We start from the raw sequence: 13,065 nt of genomic DNA, 5'->3' as shown, positions 1-13,065 counted from the left end.
AACTCATCCACAATGTTTAGTAGTAATCTCTGTCTTCCACCTTTAAGCTCTCAGGTTTCCAAATCTCGTCCAGCGCAGTTCCCAACAATTAGTCTTCCTTCTATCCCGTTTGGTGAGTCTTTCCTTACTCAGGGTTCTGGGTGACTTTTCTAACTGCACCCCTTTCCGTATACCTCTCCAGCCCTTTTCCTTCAACCCTCTTCCTTCCTCTTCAACTCTTCCACCAGAAGAAGGAGAGACTGGCTCCTTACATGCTTATTGCACTTCATGTAACTTTGCTGATGACGCTGTATTGTATGCGAAAGTGTCATCTTTGAGTAACTGTAAGATGATATAGGATGACTTGGGTAGAGTTTCTTTTTTTAATCACCATGACTGTGTGAAGCAGCACATGAATAATACTATATTTGAACATTTATGGATTGGTTTATCTTACATTATTTAATGTTTAGAATAATCCACCATGTATCGCACCACACAGAAACTCTACCCAAGTCATCCTATATCATCTTACAGTTACTCAAAGATGACACTTTCGCATACAATACAGCGTCATCGGCAAACAGTCATAGATTGTTTTCCATCCTATCCATCAGATTGTATGTATATAGACGACAAGAGAGGTCCTATCACACTTCCCAGGGGCAATCACACCTCAGATATTTAAATGGACATATTAGTTCTATAATTTGATCATCTATGAACATTTCAGTTCTTTTATTGTATTCATTTTTCATTATTGTGGCTTTCTTTAAAAGAAGAACCACAGTTATTTTGCAAAATAACTTTAGCTAAAGTGAATATTTCAGTTTGTTGTAGATCAAACACATTCATGTGGTTTTCCAAAAATGATCAAATTCAGTAATGAATTTAAAAGGCAGAAATTCTTCTTTTCAGCATCCCCCTTACTGTTTGTACATTGTGATCCCTTCAAGGAAAGATTACATACTTCTTTAATTGAAACAGCAGAAAAAATTGTTTTTTTCTTGTAATCATGTTTCACGTAGTACAGGCAATGAAGTTAGTAGAAATTGTGTGTTTTTTAACTTCAAATCAGCAATCATATTTATGTAAAAACCAGATACCTGACAGTTTATTTACTATTTCTGAAGATTATTTCTTTCCTCAGGTCTGCAAAATATCAGTTACCAGCAGGGAAACTCATCACCTGGAGCAAAAATGTTCAGCTGTGATATTTGTGGAGCGGCATACAGACATGCTGCAAATCTAACATCACACAAGAAAATACATTCTGGAGAGACATTATGTGCGCTTTGTAACAAAGTACTCAGTCGCAAATCAAACTTCCGAAGACATATGAAACTGGTACATGGTTGTCCAGGATTTGATAGCCCTAACAGTGGCATTGGGGGATTCCTGCAACTCTAGTATGTTGTACTCAGTGTACCCCTTTTACTCTTGTAAAAACATGTTTTGACCAAAAGAAAGTGTTTAAACATACTGAAGTGAATCCAAGAACCAGTACTTCTTTATTTCATGTAATGTGAAAACTATTTGGTTGTGCTGACTACTGTAGTTGTGACTTCAAATACTGCTGGCATATCTCAGGGGACTGGAGCACAAGCTCTTCAGAAATCAGTGAAAATGTAAAGAAAGAAATACAAACTAAATACAACATGCAAATCATAAAAATGAAAAGAGTGTAGAAGAATATTAAGATATCCATGGAAATGAATAGAGGAGGACTTTGTTCCAAAAATAGTTTAGGAGTTGGAGAGCCAGGTTAAGACTCCTTTCTCTAATTCTGCAGGTGATGATTTTATTACTCTACTGCCGATAGAAATGTGCTCCACTTTAGCATACATGTTAGATACATATATAGACAAACATGGACCACTCAACATTCTATTGTATTGTGAGAATACATTCTGGAAAAGAACAGACAAAAATGAGGAAATAAATCTACAACTGATTGAAAGACACATGTAACATCTCAGCAAAACTGCACTGGCTTTTGAGATGAGCTATCACTCTTTTTCTGGCTGAACAGAAATGAGACCAGTGAGAGATAAGAATCTGAACCCTTTTCTTCAGAGAGTTGAAAGAAATAAGTACTAATTAATCGAAAACATATCAGAAGTAATGAGAAAAAGAAAACTGGTGTTTTATGGACTTTTATATTGATTAGAGACTATAGATCAACCATAAATATCTTCAAATATTTGTGAGATAAGAAGTCAACAACAAGTTGGATCCATGAAGTAAAAATATGGTTAGAAAACAGTAATATAAAAGCTGAAGAAACAATTGATAGGGAAGTCATTAGGGAAAAAGTATTAAATATGGAAGGGTTGCAGGGTAAAAGAGTGAAAAAAACTGATCTGTATTGGCCAGAAGACAGAAAGAAAAAATGAAGTGAACAGATGAAAGACTACTGGAAGAAAAGAAGAGAAGAAAGAATAAGGAACTGTAATTGGCCCATTGTTCTTACTTGGAAGTGGGCCATTCAGGGGTAAGGGGGTGTGGGCAGGAGAAAGAGGGAGGGGGGGGGGGGGAGAAGAAAGGATAATTATAGTTTATTGTCCTGTCAACAGTGAGGTCATTAGAGATGGCTAATGAATGAAGTACAAATGGAATACTTTGTCTTCTGGTGCAATATCACTGTTCAATCTGTTAATGGTAGTGAATATTCTTTTGTATGATGATACTGAGTGCATGCAATAAGTGAATATTCATTAACATTATGATGGTGAGTGCAGAGAAGTAACATCTGTAGTGAAGATTATACTTAGTGAGCCATCTCAATTTGTGCCCACTGCATTAAAAAATATCAGACAGTTTGGATATTTTTGGAAGTCTTTCATAAAAGAAAAAAAAGGATGGCATCAACTACCTGCTCTTAGATGTATACACTCGTAAATAATGTCATTTAAATCAATTTAATCAGTAAATGTAAGAAATTTCTTTTGGTGATATCATGAAAAGTTAAATTCCACATTAGACTCAATTCTAAAATGAATTGAACATTGCATACCTGTAGCAAAGATAAATTTGTTTATAATACTACAGTCAGTTTGCTAAGTATTACATAGAAATGCCATGTATATAAGTTTGTTCTTAACTCTAAATCACTATTAATTGTTAGTCATCTGAATGTCAGGTGTTTATAACTCTAAATCACTATTAATCATTAGTCATCTGATCGTCAGGAAAATTTATTCTGGTGTAAATATGAATAGTTATAATTCAATGTCAATAATATCACAAATTGTACATCTTCACATAATTACAGAAGAAATATTTCATGCCAAGCAGCAGAAGACACAGATAGTTTCTGAATCAGAGAACCCCAAACTGTAGAAAATGGAATTTTACGGGAGTTAGGTAGAAATGTCATCTGGCACTTTTGATTTTGCTGTATCCTGACATGCCCTTTGGCGTGGGGTCATGTGTGACTTTTCTACTCCGTTACTGAAAAGTCATGTTTCGACTAATCATTTCCTTTTTTGCAGAATTGAGGATTATCTGGCATCAATCATTAGCTTTTGTGTTACATTTTGTTCTCGGCTGTGTCTGCTGCTCCCTGATAAGGGCATTATTTCCTTCTTTTATTTGATTCTATTTCAGTTTTGGAGATCTTTTTCTTTGTAAAGGATATAAGTAATTGTATTTAAAATCTGGAATTTTACGGTATGAAAGAAATTCATACTTGTGTGATGTGCATTTGTGAGATGATTGGAATAATAGTCTAAATTTATAAGATCATATTTATAAAAGGAACAAGAAAGTGCTATAAATGATATTTGAACGAGTTATTGCAATAGAACACCACTATGTATCTGCAGTGTAGAATCAAAAACAGCATTTTGAAAAGAGTAATGTATTACTACTTCTACTTTTCTATTAACTAATGCTTCTATTTTCTCCTTAACTCAAAAATAATCTGTACTTCTGTGACTATGCAGATAAGCCCATGTCAACATGACTATGTTTACTCTTGTGCATACCATCTGAACTGTCAGATAATGATAATAGAGCTTCCATTTACTATCACTACATGCAATTACTTTAATGTAGTATTTTGTGCTGTGCCATCCAATTTGCTGTGTGTTAGGATAGGTTGTGTGAAATGTAGAAGCACAGTAATTATGCAGGGCATCTTTATAATAACTTTCAGCAGTTGGAATTTAATGTAATAGAAAATACTCACAGCTAAATTTGTGACAGAACTAGTATTTTTTACTGAAGATGAATTGCTTTGTTGCAGAAAAATTTTTAATCTGTTATGTTGTCAACCCCATCTTCTCCTTATGTACATAAACTTTTGTTACCAGTCATGCTGACCACTACTGCAATTTTACTCACATGTGTGAAAGTATTTATAAGTACAATATAAGTATTCAAAGCCACTCAGGAAGTGGATGTTGATACCCAACACTATGTGTCTGTCATCTACAGAATACTGCTCTTTCTCCACATGTATTTTACTTTTAAACTGACTTTAATATGGTTACATAAAGATGACCGTCTGAAGTTCAGAAACAATATCACTAACCTTAAGAACGGAGCAGTCTAATTATTTTATGTTAATTGTTCATAAAACATTGTGGGTTTCCTCATTCCAGAAATGAGGGCTTCTCGGCAATGTCCAATATGCTGGAAGGTTTTGGCTGTATCTACATCCCTAACACGTCACATTCACACTGCACATGCGGATCCTGGAGCTGAGCCTGAACCATGCACAGTCTGTGGAAAATTGTTCAAAAATAAGTACAATATGTGGGTCCATCGCAGCAAGGTGCATCGTCTGTCCAAAGTGTGGCAAGAATCATATTCACATGACTCATGCTAAATGACGTATGAGATATACACTTACAATCCTCAAACGCTGAATCTGGGTCAGAATATGTCTGTGATTGGGACCACAGTCTGTGATACAACAAAAGAAAAAATTGTAAAATAAATTTATGAATGTTTGACATACTGTCAGGTGGAGGTACCTGTGGCAACTGAAATACCAAAAAGTCTTTTATTCCATCTAGTGTGCCACTGATTTTGCAACAAGTAGTTAACACCTGCAGATGGGAGAAGTCAAAGAGCAGCCTGTCATTTTCATGTTCTGCATACAGTGGCCATGAGTGTGATATTAGATTGCATTAAAAGACATTTCACTATATAATATAAGTGTTAATCCTTATTATAAATATTGTAATTTTTGTATATTTATGTGTAATTAGTAGTTTACTTCCTGTAAGTAAGCTAAATTTTCTTACCCTCCATTGAAAATAAAATGACTGCATTTGTTATACAATTGTAACTAATGAAATAAAACTACAAAAAAATGTAAAAGGACCTATGCGTAAAAGTAATGACTTTCCTGAAACCTGTTGCTTTAGATGCTAAGAGAGACATCTGTTACCATGATGACACAGACAAACACAATTTTCAGAAAAACTGTGCCATCTTTCAAAAAGTGCTAATTATTATTATGTTCTCTAAAAGAATCTGGAAGTATTTCTCATTCACAATGCATTCTGTAAACTGTATAATTTAGAGAGTCAAATCTTGTTCTTGATATTAGTTACTATGCCCTAAGTAAATTCACCTGCAGTTTAACTGGAAAATAACATTTTCTTAGTAACTGTTTTTGTTATACTGTTTCGTAGTGCTGCACTGGAAATCATGTTTTATTTTTTAGATTCATAACAGATTTGTGAATTGTGATGTATTAGTTTCATAACATACATAACTCAGGTGTAAGAGACATATCAATGGGATCTGCGATGTACAATTTGTATTTGTGTACTACGGAAATGGCATGGATGAAGTATGAGAACTAGAAGTCTTTAGCAAGAAGTTCCATGTACGATTAATGAACACATACATTTTTATTTACATGACCATTGGTGACTGAATTGGTATACCAGTGGTAGAGAAAATTATCTGCTACTATTTATTAGTGTTGCCTACTTGCAAGAAGGCAGGTAAACAGTCTCCCACTTCACTGTAAGCAGACAAAAGTATTTAAGTTAAGTAATTGTTATTGCATTATGGGTAGTTGCAAACGGTTTATGAAAAGTTCAATCACAAGTTTGATTTGTCTCATGTTACTGTTACAGTGAATGAAATCATTTTAATGTCAATGGAAACTCACGGAAAGGATTTACAATAGCCTTTTTATAATGTATGGAGATTTCTTTTTAAATAATATTTTTTATTCAAAAAAACCTAAACAACAATTTACATATAGTGTGAAATTGTCACCTTTTGAAGAGTGCAGCTTAACCAAAATCAAACATATTCAAGGACTGGGCCAAGGTTTTAAGGACACCTCTTTCACCATTTGACAAACTTTATTACCATTAAAAAATGATATATATACTAAGAGAATCATTTCCTGAGACAAGCAACAATTACATTAAACGGCAGTTAGAAAGGGACAACAATTTGAATACCAACAACACTTATAAAATTAAATAGGGCCTTTTATCAGACTATAACTCTCTATAGACAAATCCATAAACAGGAAACCTTAAATGTCAAATTATGACAAAATGTTATTATACAGTGTGAGAGAAGAGCAATGGGTGCAAATAAGTTAAATATAATTTTCCATCACCTTTGACAAGAATGTTACAAACTTGCTTCACTGGGCTAACTCAACACTTAAACAACGCTAAAACGAAAATGCAATTGCCTGAATTATAGAATTAAAAAAATAATGAATATGAAATGCCACGACTAGGCACTGCCTCTATATCTGCAGCGAGAAACAAATTCCAGCACCTTAGCTAACCTTAGAATTCAATGAGTAAGGAACAAATTTATTATTTGGCTCTGCCAGGCTTTTCTTAAGGGAGGCTTTTCTTAAGGAATTCTACTCTGCACAAGAGAGATAAAGCTCTTAAGCACAATGTTTAATCTATACAATGGGGATTATGTGCTTTTTCTCTTACAAAATTTGACTAGTAACACCAAGCACAATAAATAGAACCCAACAGTGTGATGACCTGACAAAATAAGGAATAACTGAAAACAGTCTGTTTGTGCCTAGACACAGTGCCTATGAAATACAGTCAATTGTGGTCAAACCAAGCATGAGGTCACCAAAGCCAGTGCTTTTACTGCCCCCGACATTAAAAGAAAGGGGGAAGGGTTGAGGGCTGCCACATCTAATGTGGCAGTTATCGAGTGGCAACCTCCACTGACCACGTAGGCTTTTAGAATCAGGATAACAGCTGTTACATGGAACATTAATAGATTACAATTACATAACTTGGTGAGCGACGACCTCCTCAATGAAGATGATGCAGGCTGGCGTGGCTTATAGAAGCACAGCTGCAAAGGCACTATGGTCCAGAAGTGCCATAAGGTAGCATACCGCACTGTCCATGACACAACTTCCCAGTGCCCAAAGTCTGTATGTCTCACCATAATTCGTGCCATGTGACCCCTTTGACACCAAGAGAGGAGAATGTTGCCACCCAAGCACCAGTGGTCCCATTAACTACTCCACGTGGCAACATCTGACTACCCTGATTGGTGTACCACCACCACACTCGCTAGATAAACAGCGCGCTCTGTATCTTAGTTGCAGATAAGGAGGGCAATTTGTAAAAGGAAAGAGCACCAACATGGCACATAGTGTGCTTTGGTTTTTGCAACAGACGTGGTAAAACCACACTGAACAAGAGTGCTGTATCCTAATAATTTTTTTTTTAAATTGCTTGTAAGTACACTCACCTATGAATCTGAGAATTTACTGAAACAAGAACTGTTTCTTTTAGCTTACAAATTTATCCATTTCATAAGTGAGATGGTGATCACACTCAACCACTGGTTTCAAAATATTCAGGTGCCAAATTTTCTTGAAGCATCATTTATTGGAAGGCTAAGCTTTAACATTAAAAAGGCATCATTGTCGCTAAAGATGATTTTCACTGTTATAAGCTTATATATTGCACCATTGTATTCCTCACAAAATGTACAGAATAAATTATAAAGCCAGAACATACTGGCTTGGGAGATTTCATGTGCTTATTAAGATATCCCTGAATATCATCATATGAAGGAATCATTATTCTTTACAACAGGCCACATTATTAATATTATAATATCAGAAGTGAAAAGCATTGCATTGGAACTCTCATGGGAAAGTTCATCTCAATCTGAAGCTAACTAGTTTTCAAGAGCAACTTACATTTTTGTCTGTATTCTTTAGCAGTAATGACAATTTAATGAACATAATTACCATATGCAATGTATTATGAGGTTTGGATGTGAATGGCATGCTTATCATTATGTAAGTGAATTAAATTTCGTTTTTATGAAAGCTGGAATATATCTCCACATATTTATACTTCATTTTAGGTTCGCCCTTTAATAAACACTGCCATTTTCTTTTTTTACAAAGACTATTTTAGGAGGAACAGCACGTTTTTCATGAGCTAATGGTATGCAGAGTCATAAATGTTCATGCGGAATGGAAGAACTGATAGAAGCTGACCTCAGGAAAGCTACGGAGAACTGTAGGAAGATATGATGCAATACTGACTCTGTGACTTATCTTAAGAAGATTGACTGAAGAAAGACAAGCTCTTGTTTACAGCATTTGTGATGTTAAATGAAATACACTCTTTAAAACTCTGAAGGTAGTAATGATAAAATACAGGAGCAGAGTACAGAAACCAGACCTCAGCTATAAGAGTTGAAGGGGATGAAAAGGAAACACTAATTGAGAAAGGAGTGAGACAGTTTTGGAGCCTGTCAGAGGCAGCAAAGGCCTTGGGAAATCAGGTGGATGCAATGGATAGTGTCTTGAAAAGAAACAATGAGATGGGCATCAACGAAAGTAAAAGAAGAGTAATGGAATGTAGTCGAATTGTGAATCAGATTATGCTGACTGAATTTGATTACAAAATGAGACACTAGAGTAGTAGAGGAGTACAGTTATTCGCATATTTGGTGCATGTTCTTTCATTGCATCAAAATTTTCAAGGGAATCTTGTATTATTCTTTGTACAAAATAGTGGCATATTCCAGCAATGATGATGGAAGTGGATCATGCACCCTAATGTCCAAAGTAGACCACAAAGGTTCAATAATATTGAGATCTGGTGACTGTGGTGACCAAGGGAGATGCAATAGTTCACCTCACACTCACAAAACCAGTCCTGGATGATGTGAACTTTTCAACGATGGCCTGTCACCTGGGAACACAACAGTGCCACTGAGGAACAGACATTGTAGCATAGGATGGACCTGATCAGCCAAAATGATCACATAATCCTTCACAATAATGCAATCTTTCAGACTAACGATGGGGGGCATGGAATACCATGACATGGCCGGCCATACATTACCAAAGCTCCACTTGTTTCACTCTTGGGATGTAAAACTTGCCCATAAGCTGATTACAGTGTGAAACAAGACTCGCATAACGAAATGCCTTTTTTCCATCACTCATAGTTCAGATTGTATGACTTTGGCACCCTCTTTTTCCTGTTACAGGCATTTACATCGGTGATGAGTGGTCACAGAATTTTAGCTCACTCTGCAGTGCCCTGCTTATGGAACTTCCTTCATGTGTTTTGGTGCTGACATAGTTTGCGAGTGTGACATTCAGTTCTGCAGTGACTTTTGTAGCTATCATCATCTTATTTTTCATCACAATCTTCTTCAATGACCATCTGTCACAGTCAATCAAAACACACTTTTGTCCCCACTGTGACTTGTTGATGTTTTCCTATTTTCTCTGTATGCAGTATAAATCCAGTCTCTTGAAACACCATGTACTTTGGCACCAACAATTTGACCATGTTCGAATTCACTTAGTCCTGACATAATGTGCTCACAATTACATAGAACACTGTTGTGACAATGGCTGCCATTTGCAGTGTATTGAGGACATCGTGCAGGTACCGTTCATGGTCAAATGCAACAGTGAAACCTGCAGGCTTGGCTAGCATCTGTGCATTTATGTTCAAGCATGCATTTCTTTTGGTGTTAGCATATTTTTGTCGAACCCCCGTGCCACCACATGGCAGTGTCAGACATACGAGGTGCATCCAGCTCTTATGTTTACTTCAGATCTTTCTTGAACATAACAAATTCTGAAATTATTAAGCCATATTGATTATTATATTTGGTGGCGTATGCTTGGTAATCACCAATGAGGTATAAATTAGATAATTACAAAGTATAATTATTTATAAAGAATACAGGTTATACAGAAACATCTTCTCCTTCAAAAAGTTAACTGTAGCCACAGAAGCAAGTCTCGAAAAAGAAACTGATGGAAGGAACCCTCTGCATCCAGTAGTTTACTGCAAACCCAGTTTTCCTTATGGGTTGTGTAGCATAGGCATCAAACATTGTGTAATATGTGTATCAGTAGTTATTTTATATCCTAACACGAGTTAATATCTTGTACATTGAAGAGAATGGAACAGAAACAAATGATATTTTACACTTCTGCAAGTAGTTCAGATTCACTACTGTACAGTTTCCATTTCAATGAACCACCTACTTTTCCTGGTATATGAAGAAACAAGCCCTTGTTTAAGACTTCAAAAAAAAAAAAAAAAACTCTGACATTCTTTAGCTGTCTACTCATAGTGTTGATATTAATTTCTACTACAAAGTCAGCAGCCTATGATGTAATTAACACACTGTCAAAAGCAAGTGTTCACAGGCTTATATTTTGTTTATTAAAGATAACCGTCAGTCACTGGAAATTGTGTTTGTGCACTACTGCTGTCAGTAACGTAGAAATTATTGTCCACAAAGTCATTAATCAAATGAGAAATGAAGCAGAAGATGAGAAAATAAAACGTAAAATTTCACATACTGTTGTGAATTGTTACTTTGCAAGGGAAGCTCAAGATGTTCTTCATGCAAATAACCACCATGCAGCTAGAAGTAGAGTGATTTAACAATCAGTACTACTGATGTTTGAATGTTTGAAAATAAAGAAGTAGTTAAAAAAGATTTTTCCAGCCAAATTAGCTCCACTACTCATGATATAATTAACATGCTATTATTATGTGCAAGTATTCACAGGAGTGCATTGTGCTCTGTTATAAATGAGTGCTCTGTCAAAAAGAACAAACACTACAGTCTCTGTAAGAAGAACAGAACAAGTGATTGAAAAAAATCCTGTTGCCTTTTTCTGTGAATCCAGTAATGTGTCAGATACCAGGAGGCTAACAAAGATGTGTTTTCTTGAATTTTGGCCATAGCAAAAATAATCTGGCAAATAATCTGGTGATTGGCTCCAGGCTTCAGGATGTCAGTTTTTAGTGGAATCCATTACATAACTGTAAACTGAGTAATGAAGTTCACAGATGCATCATGAAATTTCTTTTTAGGGGACTGACTAATACTCACTTAAAATATTTTTAACAAAGCAAATGCATTCATTCAAAGCTCAAGAAGGAGAGGCTTCAGGAATATGGATTGAATCAAGTTAAACATTCACAGGCAGTACCAGCCACTGCAAGGTACTTCTGTAAAATGTTCTAATAACAAATTATGACAGGTGTCACATGATACTTACTGGAATTGCTTCAAACAAAGTTTGTATGTAAGTTAACACAGGCCTATCATCTCTCTACACAGGACGTCCCATGAGGAATGGACCATATTCAGGAACATGACAGGAATGATCATTTGGAGCAAAAAAGTCTGGTATACATCGACTCTAAACTGCATACCTTAAGAGCTAACAGCACTTCTTCACCTTCGCTAGTGTGAAACACAGTACTTCTACTGAATAGGTGCTCACAGCTGCTGAGGTTTGCATTGTAGAGCCCATGTTTAGTAGACAGTTTTTTCTTGTTTTGGTCCTCCTTCCAAAATATGGAGTGTAAAGAGCTTGCTGCAGAAGAGATTTGTTTCACCATATCAAAGATAAAGAAGTGCTTGTAGCTCTCAAGGTATACATTTTACAGCCTGTGTCTCCTAGACTTTTTTTGGCTTTGAATAATGACTCGTGTCATATCCCTGGATAGTGGCCATTACTCCTGACACTCCCTGTATACTGAGTCAAGATCTGTTTCTACATCTAAGTATGTACTCTGCTAGCCACCACATGGTGAGTGGCAGAGGGTAGCTTGTATCACTACTAGTTATTTTCTTTCCCATTCCATTAACAAATAAAGCAAGGGTAAAACAACTGACCTATGTCTCCATATGAGCCCTAATTTACATTATCTCCTCTTCATTGTCCTTATACGAAATGTACATTGACAGCAGTAGAATTGTTCTGCTCACAAAGCTTCATGATGATGCTATGATCCTATCGATCCTATCGGTAATAAATCTAGTAGTCCACCTCTGAACTGCTTCAACATCTTCCTTTAATCTGACCTGGTAGGGATCCCAAGCACTTGAGCAGTACTCAAGAATAGGTTGCACTTATGTTCTGTACACGGTCTCTTTTACTGGTGAACCACTCATTCCTTAAACTCTTCCAATGAACCAAAGTCTACCATTCACCTTCCGTACTATGGTCCTTACATGCTCATTCCATTTCATATCATATTGCAGCTTTACACTCAGATATTTAAACAAGGTCACTGTGCCGAGCAGCACACTGCTAAAGTTGTATTTGAACAATGTGGGATTGTTTTTCCTACATATCTGCATTAATTTACATTCTTCTACATTTAGAGCTAGCTGCCATTCATCACACCAATTAGAAATTTGTGGAGTCATCTTGTATCCCCCCACAGTAAGTCAATGAGGACACCTTTCCATACACCATACCATCATCAGCAAATAGCTGCAGCTTGCTGCTCATCCTGTCCATTGATCATTTACGTATATAGAGAACAAGAGCAGTCCTATCACACATCCCCAGGGCACTCCTGACAGTGCTCTTGTTTCTGATAAATGCTTGACTTCGAGGACAGTGCACTGGGCTCAGTTACTTAAGAAGTCTTAACAAGCAACTTGAAAATCTGGGAAACTATTCTGTATACTCATACTTTCATTAACACTCTGCAGTGGGTCATCATGTTGAATGTATTCTGGAAATTTAGGAACACAGAATCTGTCTGTTGTCCCTCATACATGAGCCACAGCATATTATGTGAGGAAAGG

The 13,065-nt window shown here is 36.1% G+C and overlaps 1 protein-coding gene across 4 annotated transcripts in view; it reads left to right on the top strand.

The window, feature by feature from the left end:
- Window positions 1–13,065, top strand: part of LOC126458388 (protein bric-a-brac 2-like) — a 419,174-nt gene that overhangs the window by 344,297 nt on the left and 61,812 nt on the right. Inside the window, exons 6-7 of one of the 4 annotated variants that reach the window (XM_050095383.1) lie at window positions 1,130–1,388; window positions 4,587–4,713. The exons of 2 other annotated variants lie outside the window; for them this stretch is intronic. In XM_050095383.1, the coding sequence (XP_049951340.1) occupies window positions 1,130–1,388; window position 4,587 (260 nt within the window). In that variant the 3' untranslated portion in view covers window positions 4,588–4,713. Of the gene's footprint in view, window positions 1–1,129; window positions 1,389–4,586; window positions 5,272–13,065 lie in introns of those variants that run through there. One more of the 4 variants, XM_050095390.1, reaches the window with a different exon arrangement.

Source organism: Schistocerca serialis, chromosome 2 (assembly GCF_023864345.2).
Source record: "Schistocerca serialis cubense isolate TAMUIC-IGC-003099 chromosome 2, iqSchSeri2.2, whole genome shotgun sequence".
Lineage (NCBI taxonomy): Eukaryota > Metazoa > Arthropoda > Insecta > Orthoptera > Acrididae > Schistocerca > Schistocerca serialis.
This window is presented reverse-complemented; position numbering and strand designations above follow the sequence as displayed.